Source organism: Trichechus manatus, unplaced genomic scaffold (assembly GCF_000243295.1).
Source record: "Trichechus manatus latirostris isolate Lorelei unplaced genomic scaffold, TriManLat1.0 scaffold00049, whole genome shotgun sequence".
NCBI classification, from domain to species: Eukaryota; Metazoa; Chordata; class Mammalia; order Sirenia; family Trichechidae; genus Trichechus; species Trichechus manatus.
The window spans coordinates 6,056,627-6,071,483 of NW_004443985.1; the positions used below are offsets into that span (position 1 = coordinate 6,056,627).

Sequence of the window (14,857 nt, forward strand, 5' to 3'; positions counted from 1 at the left end):
TGGGGTTGTTAACCAATGTCATAAAACAGCATGTGTGTTACTGTTACATGAGAAACTATCTGTTCTGTAAGCCTTCACCTGAAGTACAATAAAATATTTTTTAAAAAAAAAAAAAAATCAGTTGTATTTCTATAAATTTGCAGTGAAAAATCCAAAAGTGATATTAAGAAAATGATTCCATTTACAATAAAATAATAATAATAAAAAGAAATAAATTTAGCAAAAGGATTGCAAAATTTATACTCTGAAAACTATAAAATGTTGAAAGAAATTAAAGGAGATCTGAATAATTGAAAAAACAATCTATGCTTATGGATCAGAAGACTTAATATTGTTAAGATGGCAATCTACCAGTTTAACACAGTCCTCCTGAGAATCCCATCTGGCTTTGTAGAAATTGAAAGGCTGATTCAAAAGTTCATATGGAATTGCAAGAGATCCAGAATAGCCAAAACAATCTTGAAAAAGAAGAATAAAGTTGGAAGACTGAACTTGCTAAGCTTTGAAATCGGGAAGAGTGAGTCTTCCTACTTGTTTTGGTAATCTACAAAGCAACAGTAATCAAAACTGTGGTTCTGGCATAAGAGTAGACATACAGATTAGTGCAGTAGAACAGACAGTCCAAAAATAAACCTGTGTGCCTATGGTCAATTGATTTTCAATAAGCAACCCAAGACTGTTCAGTGAGGAAAGAGGTCTTCAACAAATGGTACTACAGCATCCAGAAACATGCAAAAGAGGGAAGTTGGTTGCTTACCTGTGAGGTGAGTTTGAGAATTCCGTGGCTAATAAGGAAAAAGCAGGACCATGAGAAGGCAGTGTTGTACAAGCTTTTTATAGGCTTGGATAGGGTTGCATAAGTGGGAAAGCCCCTCCTAGCACGAGACCTTCCAGAGACAGTGGCACTAGGGGCATCACTTGGAAAGGGCAGAGGGCAGTGGAACTCCCAGGGGAGAGAAGAGATGGAGAGCGAACTTAGATGTTTAGGAGCTGTTGCTCAGGGGAGTCTCTGAATCAGAGAGCTTCCAAGGGCAGCAGTGCTTTGGGCTGTTTTATGATTACAGGGTTGGTCTTACTATGGTTAGCAGATGTTGGATGTACCTTTACAGGGTGTGCAAAGCAGGAAGGCTCTAAATAGTCAACACTATGCTTATTTGGGCTATATTTACAGCAACTGGATGTGTAAGATTTGAGTTTGGCTCCGGCGGACTTTGGGCTAGTAGTTCTGGCCTGCTGTGAAGAAGTAAACAGTATAGGGGCCAGTATGCACGGGGCCATCTTTGGTTCATTTCTGTAACAGCCCCACATCATGTGCAAAAATTAACTGAAAATGGATCAAAAAACCTAAATATAAAAGCTACAACCATAAAACTCTTAGAAGAAAATACAGGGATAAATCTTCATGACCTTGATTTGGCAATGGATTCTTAGATATGACACCAAAAACACAAGTTAACAGAAGAAAAAATAGATGACTTGGACTTCATCAAAATGAAAGACTTCTGTGCTTCAAAGGACACTGTCAAGAATGTGAGAAGACAGCACAAAGAATGGGAGAAAATATTTGCAAATCATATGTCCGATAAAGGACTTGTGTGTAGAATATTTGCCGTGAAGTTTTAACTTTACCTTTATAATTGTTTGATAGTTTGGTTACTATAGAATTTGAGGCTGAAAATCTGTTTTTATCAAAACTTTGAAAGCATTACTCTTTGTCTTCTAGCTTCCAGAATTACTGTTGTGAGTTTTAATGCCACGCTGACTTCCTTTCTTGTCTATGTCATCTTCTTTTTCTTTTCTGGAAGGATCTTCCTTTGTATCACTGATATTCTGACATTTTACTGTGATGTGCTTTGCTGTGGGTCTGTTTTATTCAGGCCACCAAAACACTTGTTGGGCGATTTCATTGTAGAAACTCATGTCCTTCAGCTGCAGGAAATATCTTCATATTATTTCCTTGGATGATAGCTTCCTCTTTGTTTTCTCTCTTCTCTTGTTAAAACTATTGTTTGTTGGATATTATGTCTCCTGAGTGTTGCTTCTCGATTTTCTTATTTATTTTTTTCACCTCCTAATCTTTTTTGTTTTCACTCCAGAAGATACTTTAAGAGAGCGAGAGAGCCGTGCATGTGTGTGCATGCGCGTGTGTGCACGTGTGTGTGTTTCTCCTACTTTTATGTGGTCTCTGTTTCCTCTGGGTCCTTTTTTCCCTTTTGTTTGTTTTGGTCTTTTACCTGTTTCAGGACTTACTTAAATATTTAACGATTCTGATCCTGGACTGTTTGCTCAGATTTTAGAGTGCTATACCAGAAAGCTAAGCGGAACTTTGTGTGTTTTGGGGGAACCTGTCTATAAGGTGCTTGATTTGTGGGCCAGCCTCAAATGTCAGTGTCCAGAGATCCCTTGTTTGGAGCTGATTGATTTCTGCAGAGAAGAATTCTCCCATTTTTTGCTTCTAGAGCGTATGAAGGCCCCAGGATCGGGGAGGTGAGCTGAGGGTCCCCCCTCAGTTTGGAGACTTTACTGATTGCCCTGCCTTGAGTGATACCCTTCACCCTGCTCTCTGCACTACCCGATGTCCCGAGGCTGAAACCTGCCTCCTGTTAGACAGTAAATGTCAACAGTTACTAGTTGAGGAGACATGGGATTGGGGCAGGAGCTATGAGTCCAACCTCTCCACCTTTTTATAGTATTTTACTGACCTATGAACTTCGGTGTGCTGGTAAGCCAGCTCTCCAAAAAGAAAAAATAATGTTAATAATCCCTCATTTGTAGTCTTTGCCAGTTTCTATGCTGTAAATACTCCCATTGTGGCGGATTTCAAGTTGTGGCCACAAAATTCCTGGCTCTCACACCCAGTACAAACCGGCTCAGACACTGAATATGCATCCAGAAAAGAGCACAAACAGCCCCTGGGATTTTTTCCAGGCAACTGTTAACCTATTCCTCTCTTTTCAGCTCCGTTCTGCCCTCAGTCTGCCAGATTACGTGGCGCCCAGCCTCCTAGGGGTTCTGCAGACTCACTTCCTGTCAGTATATCCGCAGTGTAGGCAACCCCATGTGCGTCAGAGTAGCTGTGCTCCATAGGTTTTCAATGGCTGACTTTTCAGAAACCAATTGCCTGGCCTTTTTTCCGAAGCACTGCTGGGTGGACTTGATCCTCCAGCCTTTTGGTTAGCAGACAAGCGTGTCAGCCATTTGCACCACGCAGGGACTCGGCTAGGTCAGTTACTACCCCCTTATCCACTTTCAGTCTTCCAAAAATTTATGATCTTCTGTCCATTGTTACTTCCTTTTCTGTTCTCTTCGTCCTTGTCAGTTTATGCTTTCTGTGTTCATTTACAGTCAGTTTAATGGGATTTTTGGAAGAAAAGGATATAAAAAGTATGTGGTCAGCCTGCTGTTTTAAAATAGAAGTCCTCTCTTTCATTTCTGGTGTTTGGTTGTTTAGCTTTAAACTAAGGAGCCCTGGTGACGTTTGGCTACCAACCAAAAGGTTGGCGGTTCAAACCTCCCAGGTCTGCAGGAGAAAAACCCGGCGATCTGCTTCCATAAACATTACAGCCTAGAAAACTCTATGGGTCAGTTCTGCTCTGTCCCATGGGGTCACGATGAGTCAGAATCGACTCGACAGCACCTAACAACAACAACAACTGTATTACTTCATGTTAGGTCCCTGACTGTATGGGAAGTTAGGCAGGATTCTGATTTTTTCTGTAAAACTCGCTGTATAGTCCAGACCATCTTTTATCCCCTGTAGTTTGCCTTATTTTTGAGCATCTATAAGGTACCACAAACAATCATAGGTACTGTGTATGCTTGGTAAACAAAATCCATAGGATCCTGCTCCTGTAAAGCTTGTAATTCTGGGGAGACTGGCCTTAAACCTGTATCATTGTAATGGGTGATAAGTGCTATGAAGGAAATGATCGAGGCCTATGTATAAAAGAGTGACAGTACGGGGTGGGCTTAGGGAAAAGCCAGGCTGTGAACAACGGTGGGAAGAGCAGACGAACAGGCTTGGAGTTGGAAAGGAGCATGGAGCATCTCAATTGCTGAAAAGCCGGTTGTGGCTAAAGTGAGGTGGGATGGGTAGGGATGACGTCAGTTGATCTTGGAGATGGATGGTTGCTAAAATGTCCAGTGCTTTATCAAGTGTATTAAGGAGTTTTTGACAATTCCAAGTGCTAGAAGAGGCCCTTGAAGAGTTTTAAGTAGGGGAGTACTGTGGTCTTAAGCGCTTATGTTTTAGAAACATTTCTGTGACTACGTTGAAGCAAGAAAATTGTAGAATAGCAAAATAGAAGCAGAGACCTGTTAGGAGGCTATTGTGGTCTAGGTAAGAAGATAGCCCTGGTGGCATAGTGGTTAAGAGCTCAGCTGCTAACCAAAAGGTCGGCATTTCGAATCCACCAGCCACTGCTTGAAAACCTTGTGGGGCAGTTCTCCTCTCTCCTGTAGGGTCGCTGTGAGTTGGAATCGACTCGATGGCAACGGGTTTGCCTTTTTTTTTGTTTAGGTGAGAAGACTAGTATGATGACTTTGGAGGCTGAGAAGTAGATTAATGCGAGGTAAATTAGAAAGGAGGACAGGTTATGAATTGGGTGTGGGAATGTTCAAGGAGGAATTCGTGTTTCTGGCTTGAACTTTTAGATATTAGATAGGTGGTGGTGCCATTTATTTAGACGGAGAGGATGGAGAAATATATCTCTGGGATAAGATCTAGCATTAGTGTGTGAAACTACCAATTTTTTTGTTTTATTTTGTGATTTTTGGTGGAAGTTTTGTGGACAAAACATTCAGGTGCCTACGCAGCATGCCATTGAAGACATCCAGGGGGCCGTTGGATGTTGTATCTGGATCTCAAAAAATAGGTTAGAGTTGGAGTTACAAAACTGATGCCAAAGGCACAGAAATGAAGTCGATCTCCCAGAGAGAAAGTACAGACAGAAAAGAGGACTCGGTCCCCTGGTGCTGGAGTCGGCCTCTAGTGGGGTGTGAGAGACAGTGATGCCCTTTTCTTCTCAGCTCTGCGTTCAGTGACATTACATTGGTGTCTTCAAGTTGGCAGTGCTGTGAGTATATCCACCATGAATATTGGTAAATGCTACAAATCAAGCCTTTTTTTTTTTCGGAGAAACAGTTAAATATTTACCAGGGCACCGCTGGTTTAGTATCAGGCCCTGAGGCAGTCCCAACGTGTGGGTCACACAGAAGAGAGGAACTGTACCGCGATTCAGACAGAGCGACCAAGGATATAGAAGGAAAAATCAGGATAATGTGATACCAGGGAAGCCAAATAAAAAAGTATTTTAAGAAAGAGAAAATGAATATCCTACTATTATAAATGCTGCCAAGAGGTATGGTTAAGATGAGAAGTTATAAACGCATAAATGTAGGTTTGAAAGTGTTAAGATGAAAAACAACCCATGTAAAACATTAGTAAGTCAAATCTAACAGCATAATAATCGCTCCACCAAATTAGCAGAATAAAGAAAACAAACTGATTATCTCAATAGAGAAGCAAAAAATATATTTTTTAAAATTCACTACACTTGAAAAAAAGAAACTTGAAGACTGTTAACAAAGTGTGGAGAGAAGGCTACCTCCAGAACATGATAAAGGAAACCTATAGTCAGTATTCATAATAGCAAAATCTTAGAAAGATTCCTACCAAAGTTAGGAGCAAGACTTGGATGCCTAATAAAATCACTGTTCTTCAACACTGAGTTTGAGATCATGGCCAATATATTAAGACAAGAAAAGGAAATGAGAGATAAATATTGTCAGGAAATGTGGAAGTCAAGATTATATGGTGGTCTGCAGGATCCAAGAGAGTCAGCTAGAAAACTACCAGCTGATTCAGTTAGCAAGCAGGATACCAGATTAATAGCAGGTGCAAAGATCCTAATATGGGAATGATCTTGGGATATTCCAAGAACCAGGAATATGATGGGACTGGAGAAGTCATTGGGATGGTTTATGGAATGGGGTGTTATGATCTGATTTATGTTTTTGTCCAGTGACAAGACTGGACTGTGATGGGATGTGAAAGGGAAAAGAAGGTGAGAAGGGTAGGGGTGATACTGAAAGGAACCTAAACCTTCATCTGTTGTAGTAGGGCATTGTTAGAAAATGTCTCAGGCTGATAAAGAAAGAAGTCATTGTGTAAGCCTTTGAATGCCTAACTATTAGAAAGAAACAAGCATTAAAAGGGGATCTCTCTGGGGCACTGAACAGGAAAATTAAGAATTATAAAACCTTTTCTACTGTTTGACTTTTTAAAATCCATGTGCATGTCTTACTTTGATTTAAAGACTTGAAAAATATTTAAAATAAATGTAAAATTTATCTAGTAGAAAAAATGTGATATTAAAAAAATTTTTTTAAAGTAGAGATGAAAGACTTGATCAAAGTATACTAAAGCTGTAACAATTTAAATCATCTGATGTTAGTGCAGAATAGACAATTAGATCAATGGATGATAAAGGAGGGTCCAGAGACTTCATGTTTATATAGGAAATTAGTTCATCATAAAGGTGTCACTTCAAGTCACCAAGAAAGGATACACTCATTTGTAGATGATTTGGAAACAGTTGGGCTGATTCTAGGGGGAAGTAAAGCTAAATGTAATACACGCTAAATAAACTCCAGATGGGATAAGCTACACATTGTTGGTATCAGCTGCCATCAAGTCAGCATCTGATTCGTGGTGACCCCATGACGACAGAACAAAATGCTGCCCAGTCTTGCTCCGTCCCCACAATCGGTTGGGAATCAGAGACTGTTGTTATCCATAGGGTATTCAATGGCTGATTTCCAAAAGTAGAATGCCAGGCCTTTCTTCCTACTGGATCTTAATCTAGAAGCTCCCCAGAAACCTGTGCAGCACCATAGCAACATGCCTGCCTCCGCTGACAGGTGAGTGGTGGCTGCGCATGAGGTGCACTGGCCAAGAATCGAACCTGGATCTTCCACAGGGCAGGCGAGAATCCTACCACTGAGCCACCAACGCCCCTAAATTGTACCTTGTGGTTGCGTGCTGTCGAGTCGGTTCTGACTCATAGCGACCCTACATGACGGAGTAGAGCCGCCCCATAGGGTTTCCTAGGCTGTCAGTTTTAGGAGGGCTGTTCACCAAGTCTTTTCTCTCATGGAGCACTGGTAGGTTCAGACATCCAACCTTTCGGTTAACAGCCAAGCGCTGAACTATTGCATCACCAAGGCTCCTTAAACTGTACCTTACCGATGATTAATTCATTTGCGCAAATTAACTTGAGGTCTTCTCAATGGTATGGTTCTAAAAATGACACAGGATCATTCATTTTTGTTTTCAAAATGAGAATAGCTTTCATTAAGCACTATTAACACGTTAGAGTACACACCCACGCGACGTATACTTTGTTGTTTCTTAACAAAATGGGCTCAGAGCGTAGCTGGTTTGTATAGTATTTTCCCCCAGGAGTGTCTGGTAGACCCCTTCATTGCTCCCTGTTTAGAGTTACGTCAGCCTTCACAGCTGTGCTGTGTGATAGTCTCTTGTTTCGGTGTAACGTAGTTGATTTAACCGTTCCTCTAGCGTTGTCAAGGAGCCCTGGTGGTGCCATAGCTAAGCGCTCGCCTGCTAACCAAAAGGTCAGCGTGTGGAAGCCACCAGCCGCTCCGCGGAAGAAAGACGCGGCAGTCTGCTTCCGTAAAGATTACAGCCTTGGGAACCCTGTAGGGCAATTCTCTTCTGTCCTATAGTCACTGTGAGTCGGAATCGTCTCGACGGCAGTGGGTTTAGTTTTTTTGGTGTCTAGTGTTATGTATTCAGATGCCATCACCATCTGTAGAACACTTAGGTTTCATAGTGTGGGGTCAGAAACACTCCAAAACAAGGCAGTCACGTTTGGATACAAGTCATGCAGTCTAGACCCGTTTGAGTTTCTCTCTCTCTGCAGTTAAACTTCTCTGTAATATGAATTTTAAAGTTTGGCTTTCAGTGACTCAGTTCATTACTTTAGAAGAAGAGAGAAAAATTGTAAATTTTCTTAACAGATCTGAGTAAACTTTGTTTTGTTCCCGTTTCCACAAAACATTAGACGGGTTTTTGCTTCAACTTGTAGATTTGTTGACATCAGCCGCTTGCAGTAAGGCTGGACGTGGCCGGTTAGTGTAAGAAATTACAGTACCAAGTTGCACTGGGTAGGCTCTGTATAGCTTGATGATCTACTTTTAGTGCCGTCCGTTTTTCTCCTTGTAATTATTGATTAGGAAAACTCAAGCAGTAGCTTATAATCGATAGAGGGACTGTGGAAACTGGTTAACTTTTCTCCATTGGTTGTTAGGTCACATTTGTTATACTTTTTTATATTCCCTTTTTAGATTCAAAAAGTAAATAGATCCCATTTTTTTTTGTTCTGCCAACAGAAATTTGACAGCAAGTAGAACATGTTTGTTTGTGTGTTTGTTTGTTGTTCCCTTGGAAAGATTGCCGAGCCTTGTGCTATTGACCAGAAATGTTGAAATAAGCGCATGGTCTCCTTCGAGTAACCCAAACATATTCGCCTCCTTCTCATATGCCTTTGTTTTCCAGGCAGCCCAGTCCGTGCTCATTTCCTTGTTTGAACTCAATACCCCGGAGTTTACAATGTTGTTAGGAGCTTTACCAAAAACTTTTCAGGATGGTGCTACCAAGCTTCTTCATAATCACCTTCGGAACACAGGCAACGGGACCCAGGTATTTCCCGCTTGTTTTCATGGCTATTGTATAACCTGACGGTTGGTTTAACGAGAGCTGCTTTCTTGCACATGAAGTAACCTTCTGAACCTAGGATATAATTTTTGCATCTGCACTGGACAGCATTTCCTGAGCAGAAATACTGTGCTGGGAAGAAACAGAGTCCTTGGGCCTGTCATGTTTAAAGTATAATTTGGCTGGTGGTAAGCAGCAGCCGGGCCATAAACAAGGAAACCCACGTGTAAGCAGAACGTAGATGAGGACACCAGCTTTGGAAGCCGTTACCATAAGAAAACGCTCTTTAGGTGAGCCAGTCCTGACTTCAGGACTAGTGGGGATGGCCGGTCCAGAGCGAACAAATGGGGTCCACAGGGGTGGTGTTTAGAAAGAGTTGTTCACTATTAATGATTACAGGCCCACTAGTCTCTAGGTGCCTGGATATATAGGAGTCTATTTTGGTGAAGTAAGGTCTGAGTACATGAAAGATTGAAGTGTTGTTTTCTATATCGAAATGGTATGGAATAATTGCATAATATGCTAGAGTTGAATTTAATCTTTAAAAGGCAGACAGCAGGCACACCTTTGATTATAGGTAAAAGAGAAAGCATATCTACTGACGGCAGCTTAAGGTGAAATTAGAGGATTAAAAATAACCTGAGAAGAATTTCTTGAGAACCAAAGCGGGGATCTCTTTAAAAGGAGAAGGGATTGTTTCGTTATTTCTTAAGAGATAAGCGAATTAGGAGTATGACCAAATTTACCTCCCTTGGTGTCTCTGTGAAAATTATTCGTTAAAGCAAACTCAAGAAGGAATAAGACTTGAGCGTTAGTAACGGTTGGAAGAAGGAAATGGGCTCAGAACAGGAAGCTAACTTAAAATTGTTAGTTTTGGGACTCCTTGAGTCTTTGAGGAAAAAGGTGTTGATAATATTTGAGAGCAGGAAGGGGATGAGGAGAACAGGAAGAGACAAAGAGTTAGGTGTCTGAATGGAGAGGAGGTTTTCCCCACCAGAAACCAGAGATACATGGACATTTAACATATTGAGCTACAAATGTGACTAGTTCAGGTGTTTCAACCTAATGATTGTATGTTTTCCTTAAAAGAGTCTTTCAGTTGAACTTACCTGCCATACCTACCTGTCTCCCCCCATCAGGGTTCCATGGGGAGTCCTTTGACAAGGCCAGCATCACGTTCACCAGCCAATTGGTCCAGTCCTCTTACTTCTCCTACCAATACATCACAGAATACTTTATCTCCAAGGTAACGAAAGGCTAATTTTCCATCGTGGTTTGCATTTGCAAATTCCAATTCTTAAAAAAGCAGAGACGTTAATATAATTCCAGCTGATTTCCACTTGACTCAAATGTCTTAGACAAGTAGAAACTTAACAGATCTGAACAGTTCTAAGTTTATTCCAAAGCTAAATCTTTAGATGATGATCATGGAAAGAAAATACATAGGATATGAACATTTTTTATAACTGAATAGGAAACCTACTTATTTGCATTAAATAGCATAATTACATTTCTCAGAGATGCTCTATAAATCCAGTAAATAATAAAGAACTAAAGAAAGAAAGAAAAAAGGGAAGTATGGAAAAATTGTACATTTTGCCTTTCAGGTATATTATACTGTCCACTATAAATAAAACCCATTGCCGTCAAGTTGATTCCGACTCATTGTGACCCTACAGGACAGAGTAGAACTGCCCCATAGTGTTTCCAAGGAGCTGCTGGTAGATTCGAACCATGGACATTTTGGTTTGCAGACGAGCTCTTAACCACTTTGCCACCAGCGGTCTAGCCACTGTAAATAGCGAGGTCAAATTATAATGATGGATACTTAGATTTAATATTGACCAACCCTGCTGGCACAGTGGGTAAGAGCTCAGCTGCTAACTGAAAGGTTGGCAGTTCGAATCCACTGGCCACTCCTTGGAAACGCTATGAGGTAGTTCTACTCTGTCCTATAGGGTCGCTATGAATCAGAATTGACTCAATGGCAACAGGCTTGATTTTGGGTTTTTTAACCACTTCTAAAAGTAGAGGAAAAATTAAGCTTATAGACAAAAATATAAAAAGTAAGGAAGAACCAATGAAACTAGCATTGTATATATTTTTTAGGCAGAAAGGTGACTAAGAGATTGGTCCTTGATACAAAATATAAGACGTATAATTCTTATACTCTAGTACAATTCATGCATGGACTGTGCTCCAGATGACTTTCTTACCTCATTAAGGGACTAATATTTCTTCTGTTTTTCTGACCTTTTTTAAAAAAAAAAAGTTTACATAGTGGTTCATGTTTGTAATTAATGGTTTGATTTTTGTAATTAGTCATATACTCTAGCATGCTTCATCAGATTATTTGTTATGATTATAGGATAGACACATACATACACACACACATACATACATAAACAAACACACATATAGGATCAGCATTTAAGAAAGGAAAATGTATTGCACGCTTAACATCTGACTCGCTTTTTCCATGCTTCCACATATGTGACCATTTAGGTGACCACATTCCAGCCTCAGTTGAATTTTAGAATTTGACTATAGAATTCATGTCAATAACATACATGTTCTGTGTTAAAAATTCTCTGTCTTCTTATAACTTTGCATAAAATACATTTATTTCCTCTTCAAGCATTACCATTATTGTGATTAATCACAGGGGTTGATGAACTTTTTCTGTAAAGGGCCAGATAGTAAATACTTGAGGCATTGCAGGCCTACGGCCTCTGTTGCCACTTCTCCACTGTTAGCTTACAGGCTATACAAAGACAGGCAGGGGCTGGATTGGGCCCACGGGCCATCGTTTGCTAACCCCTGACTAATGGGCACATTTTTGAAGGTGAATAGGCAAATCAGTTGTGTAGGGCTAGACATTCTAGAGTCACTGCAAGCTGCCCTTCGCAGAGGCAGAAGAGGCCATGTACTGTAACCATTTATAGCTGCCAGGTTTTGTTCTGCTAATTATGCTTTGGGGAATATACACTAATCCTGTCCTTAAAAATAGCTCCCATGATCTCCTCAAATGTGTTTGTATTTTATAACTGCACAAAGGTAAAACTTAGGCTTTCCTGTTCCTAGTGCATTTGATTATGACACAGAAAACATGAACTCTGAGGATATTTACAGCTCTCTTAGAGGTGTTACAGAAGCAATTCAGAATTTCAGCTTCCGGAGTCAGGAAGATATGAATGAGCCATTGAAAAGGGATTCTAAAAAAGAAGATGGTGATTCAGTGAGTATTGGAATATGCTTACATTGCGGTTGCATATTTCATTAAGAGTGTTTTTTTTAAATCTTTGCTTTCTGTCATTTTCAAACAGAGCTTTTTAGGGGCCAGTCACTCGTCTTTACGTGTATCTACCGCGTGCCAGGCACTGTTCTGGGTCTTCAGTTACAAGACAAAGTTCCCGCCCTCAAGTTCCTTGAATCCTGGTGGGGAGGGACAGACAAACACAGGCACAAAATAGGAGATTTTCAGATAGAGATGAGTATTATGGAGTTTTAGGTTAGAAAGTGCCTTGGAGGAAAGTGAGTATTTTAAATTGAATGGCGAAGTTAGCTTCTCTCAGGAGGTGACATTTGCGTTGAGGCCTAAATAAAGAGAGGGACAAGTGTCCATCAACAGATGTGTGGATGAATGTGGTGCAATGGGATACTATTCTGCCATAAAAAGGAGTGAAGTTTTAGTACATGCTAAACATGAGTGAACCTTGACGGCATTATACTGAGTGAAATAAGCCAGACATAAAAGGACAAATAGCGTATGATCCTGTTTATATGAAATATCGAGAGCAGACAAATGCGTAGAGACAGAAGGTAGATTAGTGATTACCACGGGCTAGGTGGAGGGGGCACTGAGGAGCAGTGCTTAATAGGTACAGAGAGGGGTGATGGAAAAATCCCGCCCCTGGGACAAGTAAATAAAACGATTCACTCATTCGTTCCCACTTTTTTCTTTTTTTTAAAATTGTACCTTAGATGAAGGTTTACAGATCAGATTAGTTCCTTATTAAACAACTAATACTGTTTTGTGTGACATTGGCTGCCAACCCCATGACATGTCGACACTCTCCCCTTCTTGACCTTGGGTTCCCCATTACCAGCTTTCTGTCCCCTCCTGCCTTCTCGTCCTTGCCCCTGAGCTGGTGTGCCCATTTTGTCTAATCTTTGACTGAAGGGTAAACCTCGGGAGTGACTCCAGTACTGAGCTAAAAGGCTGTCTGGGGGCCTTATTCTCGGGGTTTCTCCAGTCTCTGTCAGACCAGTAAGTCTGGTCTCTCTCTTTTTTTTTTTTTTTTTTTGTGAGTTAGAAGTTTGTTCTACATTTTTCTCCAGCTCTGTCTGGGACCCTCTGTAGTGATCCCTGTCAGAGCAGTCGGTGGTGATAGCCGGGCACTATCTAGTTGATGGAAAAGTTTTAGAAACAACTCAAGTGTGAAAACTGTTAAAATGGCAAATTTTGTGTGGGACGTATTTTACCACAATAAAAAAAAAAAAAGAGCAGGCAGCCACACAAGCTGTAGGAGAGGAGTATCCCATAAAAGAAACAGCAGATGCAGAGACCTTCAGTGGACGAGCTTTGTTTAGTTGAGGGCCAGGAGGAGCAGGTGGAGCGTCATATGGGGGGGGGGGATAGGGGTGGCGTAGAACATGGGCTAGGTCATGTGGGTCCTAGAAGAGAAGCAGTTTAGATTTGTTTTCCCTCTCTAAGTGCAGTAATATGACTTACATCATTAGTTTGTGTGGTTCTAAGAACGTTGTGACATTTGTGAATATTCTTCCTCAGTTTGTTGCTTCTGCCATTATGCCAAGAGAAGTGGTTTGGTTTGGTTTTTGCTTTGCTTCTTGTTTCTCGTATCAGAACAAGCTGTCCCACCGTTTCCCACAGACGGTTGTTTCTCAGCGTGTGGGAAATTGCAGAGCGTCCCTGCGCATCAGCACATCTCTGAAGGGCTGCCTCCTCTGCACTCCTGGCTCCTTTCCTGCCCTTGTTTCTCCCCACACCCTTTCTGGCGGAGCTAGTTGTGGTGGGCCAGTAAACCGACTGCCTAAAACCACCTTACCTCTCATATTTGGGTTCCCTACCCTGGTGGCACAATGGTTATAGCGCTTGGCTGCTAATCAAAATGTCAGCAGTTTGAACCCACCAGCCATTCCACAGGAGAAAGGACCTGGTGGTCTGCTCCTGTAAAGATTACAGCGTAGAAAACTCTATGAGGCAGTTCTACTCTATCCTATAGGGTCACTGTGAGTTGGAATCGACTCAGTGGCACACAACAACAACAACCCCAAAAGCTTCATGTGGTAGCATTAACAGGTTAGTAAGAATTACTGCTTAATTGGGACTCAGTCTTTTTCAGAGATAACATGGCATGGTGCAGGAAGCTCAAGTAGTGGATTCCGACAGAAATGAAGTTTTATTCCTGGTTCCCAATACTTACTAGCTAGTCAGATACCACGTCTAACCCTCAATGACTTCATTAGGAAAATAGGGTTATTACAACCTAGCTTAAAAGTTATCGTAATATAGTAAGTCATATGATTCTCTGGCCCAGACCTCTCTCCTAAACTCCAGAGTTATACATCCACCTGCCTATGTGAAGTCCTGATTTCTCCCCTAAAACTGCTCTTCCTTTTCTCAGTTCATGGCATCTCTAGTTGCTCAGCCAAAAACCTTGGATGAAAGAGTTGTCCTTGACTCCTCTTTTTGCTGGCCTCCCTGTTCACTCTCCTCCAACCATGCTGGCCTCCTTGTTCAGTCTACTCCAGCCGTGCCGTCCCCCTTGTTCACTCTACTCCAACCTTGCCATCCCCTTTATACACTCTACTCCAACCATGCTGTCCCCATTCTCCACTCTACTCTAACTGCACCATCCCCCTTGTTCACTCTGCTCCACCCATGCCATCCCCCTTGTTCACTCTACTCCAACTGTGCCGTCCCCCCTGTTCACTCTACTCCAACCATGCCGTCCCCCTTGTTCACTCTACTCCAACCATGCCGTCCCCCCTGTTCACTCTCCTCCATCCGTGCCGTCCCCCGTGTTCACTCTACTCCAACCGTGCCGTCCCCCTTGTTCACTCTCCTCCAACCGTGCCGTCCCCCTTGTTCACTCT

General features: G+C 41.6%; 1 protein-coding gene across 6 annotated transcripts in view; it reads left to right on the forward strand.

Moving 5' to 3' along the window:
• Nucleotides 1–14,857, forward strand: part of CLASP2 (cytoplasmic linker associated protein 2) — a 182,173-nt gene that overhangs the window by 150,465 nt on the left and 16,851 nt on the right. For all 6 annotated transcript variants that reach the window (XM_023732233.1, XM_023732235.1, XM_023732234.1 and 3 more), the window contains 3 exons: nucleotides 8,579–8,722; nucleotides 9,877–9,983; nucleotides 11,822–11,975. In XM_023732233.1, the coding sequence (XP_023588001.1) occupies nucleotides 8,579–8,722; nucleotides 9,877–9,983; nucleotides 11,822–11,975 (405 nt within the window). The remainder of the gene's footprint in view (nucleotides 1–8,578; nucleotides 8,723–9,876; nucleotides 9,984–11,821; nucleotides 11,976–14,857) is intronic.